The sequence below is a fragment of the Onychomys torridus genome, chromosome X (genome assembly GCF_903995425.1).
Source record: "Onychomys torridus chromosome X, mOncTor1.1, whole genome shotgun sequence".
In the NCBI taxonomy this organism is placed as follows: Eukaryota; Metazoa; Chordata; class Mammalia; order Rodentia; family Cricetidae; genus Onychomys; species Onychomys torridus.
In genome coordinates this window covers 133,218,682-133,239,012 of record NC_050466.1, presented here as the reverse complement: position 1 = coordinate 133,239,012, position 20,331 = coordinate 133,218,682, and the positions used below count along the sequence as shown (strand labels likewise).

The 20,331-nt window shown below is 38.8% G+C and overlaps 1 protein-coding gene and 1 long non-coding RNA gene across 2 annotated transcripts; both read right to left on the bottom strand.

Moving 5' to 3' along the window:
• Nucleotides 1-1,775: 1,775 nt before the first annotated feature.
• On the bottom strand, nucleotides 1,776-18,813 carry Nbdy (negative regulator of P-body association). Its single transcript, XM_036175259.1, has 4 exons — nucleotides 18,563-18,813; nucleotides 16,700-16,833; nucleotides 12,292-12,362; nucleotides 1,776-2,040 (listed from the first exon to the last, which is right to left on the bottom strand). Exon 1 carries the CDS (start codon nucleotides 18,796-18,798, stop codon nucleotides 18,592-18,594), a length of 207 nt encoding a protein of 68 aa, XP_036031152.1. The 5' UTR covers nucleotides 18,799-18,813; the 3' UTR covers nucleotides 1,776-2,040; nucleotides 12,292-12,362; nucleotides 16,700-16,833; nucleotides 18,563-18,591.
• LOC118574380 lies at nucleotides 1,776-18,946 on the bottom strand. The gene is made up of 4 exons (XR_004943726.1): nucleotides 18,563-18,946; nucleotides 16,700-16,833; nucleotides 13,562-13,639; nucleotides 1,776-2,040 (listed from the first exon to the last, which is right to left on the bottom strand). It is a non-coding gene; the product is annotated as an uncharacterized LOC118574380 (long non-coding RNA).
• Nucleotides 18,947-20,331: the final 1,385 nt, after the last annotated feature.

The window sequence follows — 20,331 nt, the reverse complement described above, 5'->3', positions numbered from 1 at the left end:
CACACCCCTGCTTTATTTTAATATAGCAGAGATATAAGAAAATGCTAGAAGTCTCCAAACTACCACTTTCCTCCCCTGATGGTGTTCTTTGAAATAATCCTTTTTTTCTTGGATAAAAATAACATATGTAACTATATTATAAAAATTACCCACATTTTTCGTTGTCACCTGTTCTCTTTGTATAACATCTAAAATAGATAATTCGAGCTTATAAATACTTACTCCTGTTTCTTTCCAGGAATTTTATAATGTAACCCTTTGACACATTTTAGGTTAAATTTTGAATGTATGTCAGGGGGATTTAGCCTCATTCTTTTTTACGTGGATGCCCACTAGTGACGGCACCATTTGGTCAAAACACCATTCTTCTTAGCCTTGCTTGGCACCTTTTCAGAAGTTGTCTACAAATAGGAAAGCTTTATTTCTAGGCTGCTGATTTTACTTCATTAATCAATACATCTATCCTCCACCATTTTGCTCATTGTACTACTGCAGTAAATTTTCATATCTGAAAAAATAAGATATCCTGGAAATGCTCTGGCTATTCTAGTTCCATTGCTTTTCTGTGATCTTCAGATCACTGTGGAACTTCTTCAGAAGGCAACTTGAACTCAGGTATAGATTACACTGCATGTTTCAGAGACTGGCATCAGCTGCACAGTATTGAGCCTCGGGCCCATGACACGCCTATCACCAGTTATCATTTGGTTCAATAAGTCCTTGAGTTCCGTTTGTAATGTTTGTGTTGCTTCAATAGTTTTAGAGCTCTAAACGGCAATGAGAGACATAGCATTTCTAATGTACTTGCTAAGAATGCATTAATTGTTCATGGTGTAACTATGGAATAGAAGTTATTATCACTATATATTTGTGGTTTTTTTCCAGATTCCTTGCTTCTGAGGCCAAGGACCAATTTCAGTGTTCAGAATCAAATACTAACATTTCACACCTTTTCAAAATCACTTGTCAGCTTTAACTATTACTTGAACAAATTATGTGATCGTTTTATATACTAACCTATAGGCATGTTTATTATGTTGCTTTCAGATACACTATGCACTCAGAAAAAAGTACTTTTCCTGTGTTATAATTCAGAAGGTAGAATTCTCCTTCTTATAACTCCAGCTGACAGTTGTTATAGTGCATACACAGTTTTCCTGTGAGTCTCTAATCCCTCCCCCAAACACTTTGGGAGTATTTCTGGTCTAGGTTCTGGCAGTTTGAAGGATTAAATCCAGGGACTTGTACATGTTAGGCAAGTGCTTTACCATTCAACTGCATCCATTGGCCTTTAAATCCCTAATCACAAATAATTAATGAACAATTTATTAACTATGTCAAGTGTAAGAAAGTGCAACTAAAGTTTTCCCATACTATGTGTGGTTTTGCCACACCATACTTACAAATGTTTATAATTAGGATACTCACTGTATTTAATTCTGGCCATTTTAGAAGTAGCAATTAGAAAAACAAGTACACAAACCATCTTGACCAAGAAAATAGTTAAGTTATGGAATACAGAATGAGGATAATATGACAGGCTATGCATGGCATAAACGAATTGTCAGTTAAGTGTAGCTCCCTGGCAACCTAAGTCTTTTAGAATTTCACCTACCCATGCCTTTCCTTCCATAGTCACACTACAGTAATGATTACACGGCCATCGGTAGGGAAATGGTCAGATTTGGCAAGTCATTTTAGTAATATATTATATTTAGAATTTTCATGGAATACTTACTTCAAACTCAAAATTTAGTAGAGAATAGTCATGTATCTCTAACACAGCAACAAGACAAAATTTATTTGGACATTAACGGATTTATGCAATTTGAATGTAATACAGCAAAGACTGGGTATCAACAAAAGAAAGCAATGATTGGCTTCTGCAGGACCATCTCAAGGGCATTACTTGCTTTGGTGAGTTTACCATGATCCATACACACCATGGCCTTCAGTCCTAGAAGTCTACAACCCGATCTTGCCCACGTCCTAAATTCATCCAAATTCTGGAGGTGAAATCACAGTCATTACATCATAATACTGAAAGATATAAAAAGAGAAGGATATTCATTTACAATGAGAAATGAAATTATACAGATCAAATACACGTGTTCAGAAGGCAATACTTTAAATTCCCTTCTCAGCAGATTAGGGAAGAAACAGATCATAGGATAGTAATAATCTGATAGTGGTTGGTACCTAATGCGTTTGAATGCAAAGAAGGCTCTCATGTCAACTAGATCAGATGTTTCTGCTACCCTTAGTGTAATTTTCTCCCAGAAAATGGCTGGGATGCCTATTTCAGCAGCTCTTGCTTTTGTGTGTATCCATCATCCATCCCCTGGGTCCCTTGTTGCTTCATTGCCCATAACTAACTCTTACATTCTCTAGCTAGTCAAACCTAACTTAAATAACATAGATACAAGCCCTCTTGTCACCAGGCCTTTGCCATTCCTCAGTCTTCCCTCTGCCTCCAGATGAAAACATCAGCATCAATTACTTCTTTACCATTGTCTATGCCTTTGTATATACATATATGGTGGTTACAATAAAATATTTTAGATTTGGAGTTTGGGACATTAATTAGATTTTCCATTTATATACTTCTTACTAATTGTTTACCCATTTAAGTTCTAGGGGTTTTTTTTTGTATCTCACTATCTCTGTACAATCAGGGCTAGTCTCAAACTCATAATTTCCCTCCTGCCTGTTTCCCAAGTTCAGGGATTATGGGTATGTAGCACCATGTCCCACTCCTTGAATGAGATTTCTTTATAAAATTTGACTCACCTCATTATTTCAGTTGTCTCATAATACTATATTATATGATAATATCTATTAAATTATTCCTCTGCTGAATGGCATTGAGTGTGATTGCAACTTCTACTATGAAAAACAATTAAATTAATTTATTCATATGTAGGATCATTTTCATAAACTCCAGAAATGAAACAGGTCAAAATACATACCTGTAAAAATGTTGATGCTGCTAAAATACTTCAAATGTTTATATCTTCGTTGTATATAACTCACATATTATGTATTTAGCACTATCATTTATAAAACTGAGGATTATGGAGAATCAATCTTTTTGTATGTTTATAGGGTGTGTGTGTGTGTGTGTGTGTGTGTGTGTGTGTGTGTGTGTGTGTGTGTGCATTCATGTGTGAGTGTTTCATGACACGCATATGGATGTCAGAAGATAATCTCGGGCTTTGGTTCTCACCTTCCACCTCGTCTGACACAGGGTCTCTTTGTTGTTCTCAGGAGCGGATGCCAGGCTAGCTGGCCCGCAAACTTCCAAGGATTCTCCTGTTTCACCTCCCATCTTGCTGTAGGAGTGCTGGGATTACAGATGTGTGGTTCCACACCCAGTTTTACCTGGTTTATGGGGATTTGAACTCAGGGCTTCACACTCATGCAGCAAACACTTTACCCACTGAGCCAGCTTCCAAGAATTTTGACTACTACAAATCGAAAGAATAGTGAATTTGTAAAATTGGGGATTTCCCTCCTGTCTCTGTTTCTCAAGAACTGGGATTATGGGTGTATACCACCATGCCCACCAAGCTCACTTAATGAGCATTCTTTATAAAAACTGACATACTTCAATATTTTATTGGTCTCATAAGATTACTTTATATGACAATGTTATTTTCTGTAAGCATTCCTTTGTTGAATGGTATTGAATATGATATAGTTAGTACAAACTAGGAGAAATTTCACAATAGTTGATTTACGACAGAATGGGGGCAGCTCAGCTTTGTATGTTTAGTTTTGATCTCAACTGCTGTCTGACTTCCTGTAAAGAATGCACAAAGTCATTCACTGTGGCTGGCCATATACATTTTGTCTTCCATGACCTGCCCATTCTTTGACTACTTTTTAAATCATGTTTTTGTACTAAAAGGCAGGACTGTTTGATATATTATTAGAAGTAATTGATGAATTATCTATTATACACACTTATATGTATGCATTAATGTAACTACAGCATATATCAACCATCTCCATGTTTGTTTATGATTTCTTTCTTTATATACAAGCTTGAAAGTTTGAAAAAAATTATTTCAAGATAGGTGTAGTAGTAAGGGATAAAATATAAAATGTATAAAGACAAGACTAGAAGCTGGGTGTAGTGGTGCATACATGCCTGTAATCTCATCATTTGGGAAGTAGAGACAAGATAATTAGTACTTCAAAGCCAGCCTGCGCTAAGTGAGACCCTGTGTCTAAAAAAACAAGAGAAAGAAAAAGTTTAGTAATTTTTTCCAATAAGCCCCATTTCCAGCCTCTGCAGGTTGACAGATGTAGTCCAGAGTACATGCTCCACTTTTTTTAATAATCATCATAAACAGATATATTGACCAATATGTAGGTTTTCCATTTGCTACTAAAATGAGTTTATATAATATACATTATTATGCAATGTTTTCATTACTTAGCATTTCATATTTAGTATACACTATAGATTCAATATGCTCTTCTGAATATGTGTGTAATAGTATATCACAAGATTCTACAACTTAATAGTTCTCCAAATGAAGGGCATTGAGTGTTCCAATTGTTTTCTTTTTTTGTTTGTTTTTTGAGACAGGGTTTCTCTGTGTAGCCCTGGCTGTCATGGAACTCACTCTGTAGACCACACTGGTCTTAAACTCAAGAGATCTGCCTGCCTCTGCCTCCTGACTGCTGGGATTAAAGGCATGCTCCTCCACCGCCAGGCTCCAATTGTCTTCATAAATATCCAAATATATTCTCAGCTTGTTGGATTATGAGGCAAACCAAATTTCAAGATTCCCCAAGTATTTGCCAGGAAATGGATCCCAAACTCTGTTGATACTTAACTCTCATATATAAAATGGCATCATATTTCCATATAAATGCCATGCATGCTTACACTCTGATATATAAATATCGTAGACTACTTGCAATGCCTAAAACAATATAAATGCTATGTAAATAGTTGTTATATTGTTTAAGTGGTCATATAAAAGAAAAGTCTACCAGCAAAACAGTCATAGATTCACTAGTACAGTATAGGACAACCACAACAACAAAGGAACATTGTTGATCTGGGACTGGAGCTAAATGAATTCACCAACACAGAGCCTTTGATGGAGGGCCAACTGTGCTCTCTTAAAATGGGTATAATAATCCAGTCTCTACATGCTTTAGACAGACCTCAGACAGAACTAGTAGTTCTTACACTTTAAGTTTATGAAACAAGAAATAAACATATTTGATAGTTATGCATCAGCACAATTATGAGGTTATATAAACATTTAAAAATAATTTACCTTTAGCTCTTTTAAATCTGGTATTTCATGTCCAAAAATGAATTATAATCAGGGTGTGGTGGTGACACATGACTAGAATCCTAGCACTTGGGAGGTAAATGTAATTGGATCAGGAGTCTGCAACCAACCCACTGTATCGAGTTCCAGGCAAGCCTAGGCTCCAAAGCAAGATGCTATCTAAAAGAAATTATACTTAAAATTCCATAGGAGGTCTTAGTAAAAGTAACACTAATCTGCTAGATTTAAATTTTCTATCCAAATATAATATTTTGCAATATTATACACTAGGTCTTACATTTATTTTTAGGAAGTTTTGTGGTGCTATGAAGCAAATCCAGGCACTCATACAAGATAGGAATGCTTAATCTGTGATGTAGTGTTTTATGCACTAATATTTTATTATTTTATTTTGTTTTTCAAAATGTCTATACATTTGCAAACCAATAATCCTTACAGAAAACAAGCAAAGACAAAACGTTAAGAAACACATTGTGGCTGATGTATGAGTGAAAAACTTTCATTCGTGCCAAGTAAATGTCAACTTCTACAGGCAATATGGACAAATTAAAGAAAATAATTCATTCCTCAAATAGAAAACATGTCAATGCACACAAAATACAAGGAATGAAAGAAATAGAAAAGATGCACACTTTAGTGTGCTTTGGAAAAGTAGGACAAAAGCCATAAAAAGATGCAGAGAAATTACAGTTAAAGAGAATGTGTGACTTTGAAAGGGGGAATCCCACTACTTGCTCGGCTAGATCTCCGCATTTCTTCCCCCTCCTCTTGTCTCTCACAGCTGAAGTGGTGGCCTGGTAGATAATACAGCTTAGGAAAAGTTCTACAGTAGTTGATGAATGACAAACATTGGCTCCTGTTTGTGAGTTTGGTTTTGGTCTCAGTGTGTTTAACTGTTCTTTTACCTCCACTAAAGAATGCACAGAAAGCTTCTTTCTCAACCCAGACCACAGAAAAGTGCTGGAATGCATTGGCAGGACAACTTTCAATTTCTTCAAGAAGCTCTGTGCATTTCCAAAGGGGCCTATGCTTCTAGGGGGGCACAAGTGAAGAGAAAGAGTTAGTCGTGTTGAAGAAAATACCAGCATTGTAAGGCATAGTATTCTATATGCATGTAGTGTTATAGAGACCCATCACCTCCAAAGGCACTGCCCTACAACTCTTACCTTAGCCTCCACCCAGATAATATACAGAAGACCCAGATCAACTGAGCCTAACAGACGTGAGTGTCCTTGTTGTACATAAAGAAAGGGGTGACTGTCACTTGCCACCCAGTAGAAATGGTATCTAAAAGGCTCAGGCAGCGACACTCACTTTCTGCCAAATACGACATTAGGCATGGGAGTGAACAAGGACAGCTAGGTTGAGTAGACTCAGGTCAAGTCAGATCTCTCATTGTGAGTCAGAGGCACAACCCAGAGAGAAGCCAGCATACCAGTGTGGCACATGGGGGCAGTAGGTATTCTAGAAGCCCTAGGGCAACACTGGTAGTGGCATGGGGGCCAATGAAACTTAAAATAAAATCATTTGGAGTCTGGCCATTGGCCAGTGACGTAGACACTGGAGCCATTGATACTGGTATCCTTTGTGAAGATCAGCAGTGTACCCAGTTCTGAGAGCTACAGGCACGCTGGACCAGGTAGCTCCTTTCCTCACAGGAACACTGGAGAGGTTATAGTGGTGAGGCATTTGTACTTGGCAGTTCCAGGCCTCTGCCAGTGGGAACCTACCAGCATGTCTGCCTCCTCATACTCAGAGTGCTCCCAAGCACCAGAAGCAAGGTGCCTTTCCTTCTTATGACAAGCACATTTAAGTGCCAGCCAGGAGACATGTGCTGGCACTTACTCTTCACTTTCCACTCATGGATTTCCACAAGCTTGTGTACTTGATTTGCTCCACTTACACATCCCTCTGGATAGCCACAGATCACAGCTAAAACTCTTTCCCTGTCCATCTACTGATGTGGTCCTGTAAAGACCAAGAAAGTACTTGAGCAAGGGGCTGAGAAACTAGGGACTAGTCAGCTAGAGGCCTTAGAGGAATCCTGTTCCTGCAGCAGCTTGACTCCCCCCTCCTCTGGCTTTCTCAATTTTCCTTGGCTCCTGCTCTTACAAGAAGAAAATAAGGGGTTAGGGATTTAGCTCAGTGGTAGAGCGCTTCCCTAGCTGGCGCAAGGCCCTGGGTTCAGTCCTCAGCTCTGGGAAAAAAAAAGAAGAAAATAGTTCAAAGATTTAAAAGACACACTGTGACCCCATAGGAATATTCAAGTCATAGTTCAGCTGTCTATAGCATAAAGTGGTGGTCACAGTACTGACTTGATCCATAATCTTGCTGCGGCATTGTTTCCTTCTAGGCCTGTGAAGTCAGCTGTAGGCCACACCACCTTAGGCTGAGCCAACCTAACAACCAGGCAAGGCATCCACAGGGTGGAAGGCAGGAGTGTCTCTTATATGAGCATCAGGCAGTTCACTCATGTCTAACTCGGCAAAGGGTGGACTGACCTTCATTAGAGCCCAGAGGTCTCTACCTCAAAGACCCAAGATCTCGCTCTAGAGCATTTCCTCTGCCCTGTTCAATTAAGGGTCCCTAATCATAGTAGGAAAGGCAGAGGAAGATAAGTATGGGCCAGAAAAGGAAATAACAGGTTAAGAGAGGTGAAGAGGAGGAAGACTTGGTCAATTCATGCTGAGTGGATGTTTCCTGGATCCAGTCCCAGAGCTTTTTAATGGGTGGTAACTCACAGATGTAGTGAAAAGACAATCGAAACACCCTCCTTCCTGGTAAGGGGCATAACATCTAAAGGCCTCTTGTTGATGCGATGCCCCTCTAATAAGTACAGGGGCATTGATCCAGCTGTGGGCCTGAAATACTTAAAGACAGGGAAAGATGAATCTGCATTTCACCCTTGTTTTCTCATGTGCACGGTGCAATGGGACAGAGATTGCTATGGCCCTACGGCCAACTGTGCATTTCAGTGTAATTAGAAAAACGTCATATTTGCTTTGACCCTAGGTCTCTGGGATATCTAGTCTCAGGTTCTTGGTCACCCAAGAGGTATTGGGTCTGGTTTCCATCTCATGGAGTGGGCCTTAAGTCACAGCAGACATTGGTTGGTTACTCCCACAAGCTCTGTGACACAAATGTTTGCCCTAGCGTATCTTGAAGCCAGGACAGATTGTAGATCAAGGGTTTTGTGGCTGGGTTGGTGTTTATGTTTCTCTTTTGGTAGCCCGTAGAGCACCTTCCTGCACCAAAGACACTAGAATATAGGGGTAAAGGTTCTACCAGCTAGACCTCTCCATTTTCAATGAGTTGTGTGGGTGTTGCCTTCAGCAGTGGGCCCCACTGTCTGTTTGTGGAGAGCAATTTATTTTCTTGGCAACAGCCTGGATTGTTTAGGGATTTCCATGGGACCTCTTCTACTGGTCTTAAAAAAAAAAAGTAGTGGTAAAATGACTCCTAACGACATTCTGCTATACTCAGATCAATACCTTACTCAGCCATCATCAGAGAAGCTTCCTTCTGTAGCAAATGGGAACAAATACAGAGACCCATAGCCAGACATTACAGAGAGACAGACAGACATAGAGAAAGGCCTTTGAACACACAGCTCTAAATGGGATGTCTCCATCAAATCCCTTCTTCACAGCTCAGGTAACCCCATGAAAAGAGGATGCAGAAAGACACCAGGGAAACAAGGCCCTCTGGATCAACTGAGCAAAGCTCATATGAACTCACAGAGACTGAGGCAGCATGTACAGGGCCTGCACAGCTGTGCACCAGGCCCTCTGCATGTATCATACAGCTTCCAGTTTAGTGTTTTCATAGGACTCCTGAGTGTGTGAACTCGTGGGTCTCTGAGCCTTGTGCCTTCTCTTGTTGGTTTCTCTTGTCCAGCTCTGATGTGATAGTTTTGTTTTTTACCTTATTGTATTTTCTTTTGTCATGTTTGGTTGCTATTTCTTAGACGCCTGTTCTTTTCTAATGAGAGACAGAAAGGGTGTAGATCTGGATGAGCTGGCAGGTGGGAGGCACTGAGAGGAGTAGAGGGCGAGCAAACTGTAATCAGGATATATTGGGTGAGCCAAGAGTCTGTTGTCAATGAAAGGGGAGGAACAAGCAGAGCCAGCACGATTCTGATGTTCACACCACTGGTCTTTCACAATCCGCCAGCTGGAATTCAGTGACACTGAGATTTCAGTGTGTCTACTCTTTTGATAGCTGATATGTACAAACAAATACAAATACTGGGATCAGAAATAACAATAATTACAACGATGCAATAAATAATGGCTTCTTGAAGCAGAGGTAGGGGAATTAGGGTAAAATCTCCTGAGGCCATGACAGATAAGCAGACCGCAGAGATGTCAGAGTTCCAAAGGTAATATAAAATGAGCCTGAAGCAACAGTAAATTCAAGAGAACATAGTGGGATATGAAATTCAATGAAGCCAGGCAGCTGAAGACCAACCTGGTCTACAAAGGGAGTTCCAGGCTGGATAGCCAATGCTATAAAGAGAAGCCCTGTCTTGAACAACCAAAAAAAAAAAAAAAAAGAAAGAAGAAAGAAAAGAAAAGAAAAAAGAAATCCAACTAAGGGCTGGAGAGATGGTTTAGTGGTTAAGAGCACTGGCTGCTTTTCCAGAGGTCCTCAGTTCAATTCCCAACATCCCCATGGTGGCTCACAACCATCTGTAATGATATCTGGTGCCCTCTCGTGGCCTGCAGGCATACATGCACACAGAACACTGTATACATAATAAATAAATCTTTTTAAAAAAAAATCCAATGAAAGGCTTTTGTACAGTTGGTATAAGATGGAGGGGTTAATGGTAATATATCAGGCTTAAGAGATATGCCATATGTTATCTCGCAAGCCATTTAATATTATTTATTGTAGATATAAGGAAATCATTAAAGAATTTCAAGCATTGAAACAATATGGTTATATATGAGATACCATTCTCAAGGCTCTGTCCAAAATGAAAAGGCAACAGTAAATAATTTTTTTCAATATTAAACCATTTGCCACACCTGACAGTTGCTTTCTGAACTTCCTTTAAAATCTGGACAGCAAACTCTCCCAGGATCTCTCCTCTATTTCCCCTTTGTTCATCTTTCTCTAGGTACTCTTGAAATGTCAGTGGTCCTAGAGTTGTATTCAGTTTCTATATGTATTTGTGTTCTAGAGTATCTAATTCGCTCCCTTGACTTGACTTGTCACTCTTGATAGCAGTTTTTAACCTAGTTATCAAAACTTCTCTTGTCATCTCAGATCTTTACCAGCTTACCAGGACTCTCCACCTAGCTAGCTTACTCAAAAGAGTGAAGACTATCCCATCAATTGCGTTCTGTCTCTCAGACAGTGATTTCATGTAATACTAAATCCAGAAACTTGAGAATTGCCTTCCTTTATCTAGAACTCTTATCTGTCATGAACGTTTGTCAACTTAGCTTGGCTAGGTTAGAATCCGCAGTTATGGGCAGGCAGTGGTGGTGCACGCCTTTAATCCCAGCACTCAGGAGACAGAGCCAGGAGGATCTCTGTGAGTTCGAGGCCAGCCTGATCTACAAAGGGAGTTCCAGGAAAGGCACAAAGCAACACACACAGAAACCCTGTCTCGACAAAATTAATAAATAAATAAATAAATAAATAAATAAATAAATAAATAAATAACCCTGTTTCAAAAAAAACAACAACAAAAAGAATCCAATTATTCAAATAATGATCCCCATTTCTTATTACATATCTCCTACTAATTATGTTTCACAGGCTAATCATTGATTAATATACCATCTGATCAATATTGCATAAATCTTTCTTAATCCATTTCTCTAACTTCATCCAACTATCAGTGACTATTTATTACTTGAAGGATTTTCACATTATTAACTATCTTTCAATCCAATATCTTCCTATGCTATCTTCCACATGAAGACTGGTATGATGTATATAAAGTATAAATATGAGCACAACACTTTCCTTAAAAGGTTTTTCAAACTAGGGTCTGACTGTGTAGCCCTTGCTAGCCTGGACCTTGCTATGTAGACCAGTTTCATCTGGAACTCACAGAACTTGAACTCACCTCTATCTTGCAAGTGCTGGGATTAAAGGAGTGTGCCACCACATCTGGCTTTCCTTAAAAGTTTTGAATGACTTTAAGTTTTTTATCGATTTATCTGGAAACTATTTAGTAAAGAACACAAAGTCTTCATATCCATGCTCCACATTACTCAACAGGTTAACTCTGCATCTTAGGAAGCTACATGACTTGCAGATCTAGCTACTACTACCTGTACCCTCTAAACATGTAGGCTGTTTTGCGCTCTGTACTTTTGGTCATTACAGTCTCACTACTTGAAATATCCTCTACTTGCCCTTACGATGTTTTGAATGAGAAATGTCCCCTTTGTTTGATACTCGATCCCCAGGTGGTTGATGCTGTTAGGAAATGTTATGGACGTGGTGGCACATGCTTGTAATCCTAGCAACTCGGGAGGCTAGGGCAGGATTGGAACTTGAAAGTTTGGGTTTCAGGAAATGCCATGGAGCCTCTATGAGGTGGAGCCTTTCTGGAGGAAGCAAGAGCCTGGGGGTGAGCATTGGGGGCTTATAGCCTTGCCCCACTTCCTGCTAGCTCTCTCTCTGCTTCCTGTGTCTGGATAAAATGTGATCAGCCAGCCTCCTGCTCCAGTTGCCTGCTGACATGCCTTTCACACCATTACGGCTCTGTCTTTCCAGAACTTTAAAGCAAAATAAATAAACCCTTTCTTCCACAGGTTGTTGTTGGTCATGGTATTTTATCACAGCAACAGAAAACTAATAGACTTCCCTGCTGTAACACCCAAGAGTACTTTTTAAGACCCAGCAGACATCGATCCACACAAAACCCATCTTGAGACTTCTAATCTAGGCAGTCCAGCCTCTTGCATTCTCTTACACAGCACAATGTGCTAATTCCTACAGAACTTACCAAACTGGTTTATGGCTTTAGTGGGTGACTTAGACATCTTATTTTTGCAGTATGGGCACCTGGTACAATGTCTGTAATACAACAGATGTTCGCTTTAATATACGTTTTTTAAAATATTTCTGCTAGTTGAATGAAAGAATGGATTATCAAACACTGAGTTATGGTTATGGTTAGCTGCTATAATGGAATGTGTGAAAAGCAGAATAATAGGTACATAAAGGAGTTCATATCATAATTCCCAGGACTGGCGACTATATCGCTTTACAAGGTAAAAGAGCTCAGCTGATAGAATTTTAAATATAGATTTCAAGACAGAAGAATTTCCTCTGGATTGGCTGGGTGCATACTTTGACTGAACGTATATTTAAACATAGAAATCCTTTTCCTACCTGAGTCAGAGAGAGGGTAGATGAGAATAGGAAACGGAGAAATTTTAAGTGTGAGAGGGACTCAACTTATAGTTGATTTTGAAGACAATGAAAGAGGATCACCAATGAAGGGCTTCTAAAAGCTGGGAACATTCATCAGCCACCATCCATCAAGAAGATGGGAGTCTCACTCTTACCTTTGTGAGGAACTCAATCCTACCAACAACCTAAGGAGCAGAGAACAAATTCTCTAGAGTCTCTGGGAACGAATGCAGCTGGCCAGCACCTCATTTAACCAGATGAAAACTATACCAGACTTCTAATCTACAGCAATAATGTAATATAATAAAGTTATTATTGCGAGCCCTAAATTCACAGTAAACTAAAGAATGCAAGAAAACATAACATAAACTGGAGGGGAGCAGGTCATGGTGGCAGATGTCTTTAATCCCAACACTCAGAAGGCAAGAGGCAGGTGGATCTCTGTGAGTCCCAGGCCACCCAAGGCTACATGGAGAGACCCTATGTCAACAGAAAGATGACTACATTGAAGAACTGACAAAGAAATACCACCACCACAATGGAATCTTGCTGTAATGTGTTAATAGCAAACAAAATAGATTTTAAGGAAAGTTTTAAGAAAAGGGTCACAAAAATGATAAAAGATGTATCCTAGACTTTACTAGGGATATAAAAGATTTATACATGATAACACATTTATCAGATATTTATAGACCTCTATATATAAAAGGTGGAATATACAAACCCTTTACAAACACCCAAGAATTAGTAATTGTTATGTTCTCTAAGACATAAGGCAATTTGAACAAATCTGAAACAAAGTTTGTACGCTGAAATTAAATGTGAAATAATAAAAGATAAAAAGATCCATAGATCCACACCTCAGTTTGTAAATACGATCTCCCAGGAGCACAGTCAAATAGAGAAATGGTCAATGGGGTAGAAAATATAAGATGAGCCTGAAAGTAAGGAAGAAAAGAAATGTTAAAATAAGTCTAAACATATGTCAGAGAATGGTGAACATGCCAAAGGGTAGAGAAGACAAACTAAATAAAATAATCATGATAGCAACAGGCTATTTATGAAATAACTCCAAAATATAGGTGTCTAAATATAATAAATAAGTAAATGGAGAAAAAGCTTTCTCTTCAAGTAGACCATAAACTAGTGAATGCAGTAAAAATGATGGAGCTTGAAATTTATTATTCTCTAGTCACCATAGTAAAAACATTTAGTCAAGAATAATCGACAGATGCAAAAACTACTAGAAGATAGTTTGATGAGAAACAGAAAAGTTGTATAATCTCCAGGTATTCACAGCAAAATTATTGACTGTAAAGAGAAAACAATGGGTTAATCTAACAAAATCCTAGCATCTGCATTATGAGCAAGCTACGATGATGCCCAGAGAAAAATTTACTATGAATTCTGTGGTCTTCCTGCCAACATACATCATCAAAATATAAAAAGGCAGAAATGACACCCACACCTCAATTGAGGAGCCTTCTACAAAATAATTGTCTTACATTTTGAAAAATTGTCAATGTCAACAAAGACAAAGAAGATTGAAGAAATTGAAGAAACTTCCTGATCAAGGACTAGAAAGGTAACACATACAAAAAAACTAAGTCTCATACAATATCCTGGATTGCAACTTCCAACAAGAAAAAAAAAAAAAACAGGTAACATATGAGAACATATTTATTCCAATTAAACACAGTGAACTATTAAGAAGTAAAGCAGAAACACAGCTGCAAATTCCTTTTGACAGCAAAAATGAAAGAGAATGGTAGGGCAAATGTGGCAAAATATTAGTTGATAAATGTAGATAAGGGGTATGGGAAGTTGTTGTTTTTTTCTTTTTTTTACAATATCCTTATAGTTTAAATGTGGACTTAAATATCAATAAGCATCATAACCATGATCTTTGTATGTATGAAAAAAAAGCTTTCAGTTTTGTTTTGTTTGTAGACAAGGTGTCACTATGTAGCCCAGGCTGGCCTGACTCAGTCTGTAGACCAGGCTGGCCTCAAACTCATAGAGATCCACCTGTCTCTGCCTCCTGGGTACTGGAATTAAGGGTATGCGCTGCCATACCTGGCAAAAAAGTTTTATATTAGCAAATTCTATTGAGATGTATAGCACGTCTATAAATTTATTTGTTGTTGTTGTTGTTGTTGCAAGAAGGATTAAAAAATACTTTAAAGTGGGAGAAATAAAATTTAATTTGTAGCTTGGGTAATGGTTTCAAAATACAATTTTTAAAAGAATGCATAGATAACTGGAAGTTTGAAAAGCAAAAATAAAATGTCATAGGCTGGGGTTGGAGGAGGGCTCAGCGGTTAACAGCACTTGTTGCGCTTACAGAGGATGGGATACAGTTCCCAGTATCCATGGGGCAGCTCACAGCCATCTGTAATTCCAGTTCCAGGGGATCTGATACTCTCTTCTGACATCCCAAGGTACCAAGCATACACATGGCACAGACATATATGCAGGCAAAACACCCATACATATAAAATGGCCAAATTAAAAAACATCATTCAAGACATTATAAAATGATAATTGTTTAAGTATAATAACAAAATAATATATATAAACCTGTGAAAGTCTTACAAACTGGTAAAGAATAATAATTTGTAGTTTTCACTTTTTATTTTAGAAAAGAAATATTAATGAGCTAGCATTCAATTCACTAAATTAGAAAATGAATGAATGAAAGGGAACTAGAAGAAAAAGAAATGTAGATAAAATAATTAAAAGAGAAAGCAGGGCTGGAGCAATGGCCCAGTAAGCAAACTTGCTATTCAAGCACAAAGACCTAAATTCTTTTTTTATTTTTTTTGGTTTTTTGAGACAGGGTTTCTCTGTAGCTTTGGAGCCTATCCTGGACTAGCTCTGTAGACCAGGCTGGCCTTGAATTCACAGAGATCCACCTGCCTCTGCCTCCCAAGTGCTGGGATTACAGGCGTGCACCACCACTGCCCGGCAAGACCTAAATTCTACGTCTGGCATCTAAATAAAAACTGGGCATGCTGGCCAGGCCTGTAATCCCAGTGCTGAGGAGGTGGAGACACTGGTCACCTGGGCTCATGGACCAGCCAGCCTATCCTCATCAGGTCTCAGTAACAGCTCTTGTCTCAAAAACAAAACAAAACACAAAAAGACAAAAAAAGTGAATGATTCCTGAAGACCAATACAGGAAGCTAATCTCTGCCCTACCCCCAACCCCCAAAATGAAGAAGCCTTGTTAAAACCAAAATAAGGAGATTCGTCAAAATTATTGTAACTTACCACATTCTTGTGATGTCATATGACTAGGGAAAATATGCTTATGCAAGTAGATACAAATAAAATATTTGGTGAAAAAAAAAACCCTTCATACACATTCACATCCTCTGAGCAAACTACTAATACTAACTAATTTTTGGCTGGGTGTTGGTGATGCACGCCTTTAATCCCAGCACTCAGGAGGCAGAGGCAGGTGGATCTCTGTGAGTTCCAGGCCAGCCTGGGCTACAAAGCAAGTTCCAGGAAAGGCGCAAAGCTACACAGAGAAACCCTGTCTTGAAATACCAAAAAAAAGTTTTTCTTGGACAAACTAAAAAATACATGTTGGTAAAGAAGATAGTGCCAATACAATATAATTAAAAATAGCCCAAGATAATCTATAAATTACTAGAAAAAATAATTCAGAAAGGATGCATGGTATAAAATCGATATAAAAGTACAAGTCATTTTCCCCTTTACTAGCAACAATTAGAAAATGGGGTTTAAAAAGACTCATTTCGCAGTAACGACAGAAACTATAATCTGCAGTAAATTTACTAAAGCACCTTGCAGATTTATGTGGCTATTTTTTGGTGAATATGGTTGCGTATAATATAGGAAATATTTCAATTTTATCATTAATGCTAGCTTTTTGGGTTTTGTCTGGTTATTTTGAACTTGTCATTATCAATTTCTTTCTTCTTCCTTTACATGTATTTTCAGGAAAGAGGACAAAACAAAAAGATTACCTTTAGCATCACAACTTCCAGGTGCAGGACACCAGCAAAAGCAGGGTAGCATTGGAAAGAGTCATGGTCTTCAGTGGGTGAAGTAGTTTACAAATGCACCAAGGAAATGACGTCATACTGCAACCTGTCAACGACTGAAAAACAGTAAAGCAAGGTGATGTCATTCCTTCTAGCACATGCAGTCTGACTCATTTGCCCTGGCCTTTCCAGCTCCTTATGCTCCTCTCAGTTCCCAATTCAATGGCACATTCCTATTAAATAGGTGGGTACACAGTACAAGGAGGTATGTTCTGCACAACACCTTACAAAATCCAGTTTCTAGAACCAAGCATTTTGTTTTTAATCATATCTCAACATGGACACTTAGTGTCTCTCAACTTGTAGTAACTTATGAACTTATTGGCCTATACAAACATCCTTTGGTGGATTTGTGATTAAATTCAAACATGCAAAAACCCTTTAGAAAAAATATGGCACACAACAAAATTTCACTAAGTATTCACCATTACAATTTTCCATGATTTAAATCAGTGGGGAGAAATTCCGGAGCTCCACTACACTTCTTGCCCTGAATAGTTTCCTTTGTTTTCTAGGTGAGCATTTGTCTCCCTATAGCCACATTTTGCCTTTGAATGGAGATAAAAAGCAAGGGGAGGAAGGGCCTATGGAATAACAATCACTTTCTTTTAGGTAAAATGGAACTCCTTCCTTTTTTATGCTTTAGCAACAAACCTGATACCCAGAAGATCCACGGTTGCCAATGTTATTCATGACTTGCTCAAATATCACTCCTGCTGCACAAGAGCCACTGTGCCTTGGTCATGTGTGTCCCTCCACATCTCCCTGTGCACGGGCCTAACCACAGCAAGGCCTCCATAAACGTATGAGATGAAGAAGGCATTATGAGACTTGAGTCAACCTTGGTTTTTTTTTTCCTTTTACATTCTATAAGGCTCATTAATAGGTTATTGGTTTCCTGAAAGAATTAGAGTCTTAAAATACAAATGGTGCTTGTTTGGAAATCACATATGGTATTCATGCTTCGAGAATAAGCTGCGTACTCCTTAGCAAATAGTCAAGGCCTACAGCCCTGAATCTCATCTCTTTCACAGATTCAGAATTACAGGCAAGCTGCCTCAGAGCAAGCCCGGGCTTTCATTACTAGGCCTAAAAAACACTCCATCTCATATGGCAGATGTCACTCACCCTTCAAGGCCTACACAAAGTTCTCCCTTCCTCTTTGATGGCTCTCTGCTACTAACAGGCAGTGACTTGCTCCATCCATGATTCCTGAATACCTTGAACACGCACATGTTTATGGTACTTGGGTTTGACCATCATTTTGTAAATTTTGTTTTCACTTATTAAATCCCATTTTACATAGAAAAAAAAAAACCTAGTTTTCAAAGCTCACCTTATAATTGCCCCTGGGCTCAGGCCTTAGGCCTTAGGCACATGTTTGCCCTGGGTCTGGAACTAAGCATTTTCAAATGGAAAAAATTTCCAATTATACTCAAAAGTAGAAAGACTAGTATAGTAAATCCCCATCCAATTTCAATTTATTAACCAGTGAACATTTTGTTAGTACCTCCCTACACCATGACCTGTCACGAACATCAAAATACTGCAGTTTATTTTAAAAATTACAATTATCTCATGTAAAACATTTTAATTACTCAATGAAATCAAATACCCATTTCATCCAAGCATACTTTGAAAAAGAGCCATTCAACGCCTATCCGTTGCTTTTTCTCTTCTTTTTTAAATCTGTGGAAAGAACAGGAAACGGGGGAAGAGCTTGGGAAAAGCATAATTAAGTTTCAGAGAGCCTGGATGTCCCAGATGAGAAAGAAAGTATCTGACCTGATTTAGGCTGGGAAAAATCTATTTCACTACTTCTCCGGAGGAGGAGGGTGCGACTTCAGTCCAGCAGAAGCAGGAGGAGGCGCCGAGGGGAGAGTGGCACTACCTCCACTGGGAGTCCCTTCGGGATAATCCCACCGCGGAGCCAGGACACAGCGCTTTTTTGGAGGCTTGGGTTCCCGCGTATTGCCTGGTGGGAGCGTGGACCTCCCGGAGGCACAAGGTTGGTCCCCCATAGGTATGACCGGACCAGAGCGTCAGTTTTCTCTGGTGGGCCCTGGCAAGGCCGAGAGATCTGAGATGGCGGATCCCCTCCAGGCACAGGGCTGGCTTCCTCCTGGTTTCGCTGTTACCGTATTTCCTGTATCCTGAGACGTATATCCCTTCTCCGCCTCCACAGCGCTCTGTTCCCCATCCCATTTTAACCTTTCTACGAGAATGGAATGAAAAAAAAAAAAAGTGCACATTTAATGAAAGCTTTTCCTTAGCACATTTCTTCCTCAGTCTAATTAACTATACGGAGAGTTTAACACAGTTTAATTTTAAAAATGTCATTTTGCCTGTAACTTGCCAACAGGGCATGTCTTAATGAATGGGTGTGTGGGAGGGTCGCGGGGGTGCTGTAACCAAAGAAATTAAACGTTTTACAATGCAGTTGCATAGGCACATCACAAAGCCATGAAAGCGGGTACAACCATCTAAAAGGCTGTATATAAACGTGTTGACTGATTGACTACAGTGTTAAATTGCAAGCCGATTGTGGAAATGGATACACAATAAATCATCATGTGTCATACAACCCAGGACCACTGTGTTTCCTTCAAATCTTTAAATTTTTGTCATCTTTGAAAATGAAATAGTTATATTTTTTTTCTCATTCCAACATCCAAGATTTCTCTGAAAACAGACAACTGGTGGCATTCCGTGTTTAATGGGCAACATTTAATTCCTTTTTAGGGCTATGGAAAACAATGACTCATCTTGTTATTGTGCTGTTATTATATTCTATGTTATATGGTAAGGAGCCAGAAACAGTAAGCAGAAGGTGCGAGAAAACTGAAAAAAGGTTTCTGAGTTTCTTTGATCTGCATCACTAAAGAACCTTAGTATCTAGGCCACTTTGCCTGTTCACAAACTAAACCACACTTTCCACTACTGCCCTCACTGTTGTTTAATGGAGACATTTCAATGCATGTCACAAGCACCTCCTTTTAACAAACTGTATTGTTTACAAGCCCTGTAGAATATAATTAGATTATTGGAATTTGTTTTCCAGTTATGATCATTTATGTGCAAAATGATCCCTAAGGATAGTCCATTTAAAACACGTATTGGCAGGGGTTGGGGATTTAGCTCAGTGGTAGAGCACTTGCCTAGCAAGTGCAAGGGCAGGTTTGATCCTCAGCTCCAAAAAAGAAGAAGAAGAAGAAAAAAAAAACCCCACATATTGCCATAGCTAGCTCACACCTCCAAGATGGTTACCATCCTCCAAGCCCTCTGCACAGCCTATTACATAAACTAGGTACAAATAGATATTTGGTAAATTTCAATGGCCCTATGGGTTTTTTTCAGTTAAAAAAACTGAAATTAAAATCTAATGACATCATTTCCCTTTTTACATTTCCTAACCCCAGTATGCCTCCCAACTCTACCCTATAACTATGGATAAGCCATATCAATTTTTACTAATGAGAACAGAAAATCTTTTTTTGCTTTATATTTTATTTTTTTACTTATTTTTTTTTCATTTTACATACCAACCACACTTC

Coding starts and splice junctions, on each gene's coding strand:
- Nbdy (XM_036175259.1), bottom strand. CDS start 18,798: ATGGGGGACCAACCTTGTGCCTCCGGGAGGTCCACGCTCCCACCAGGC.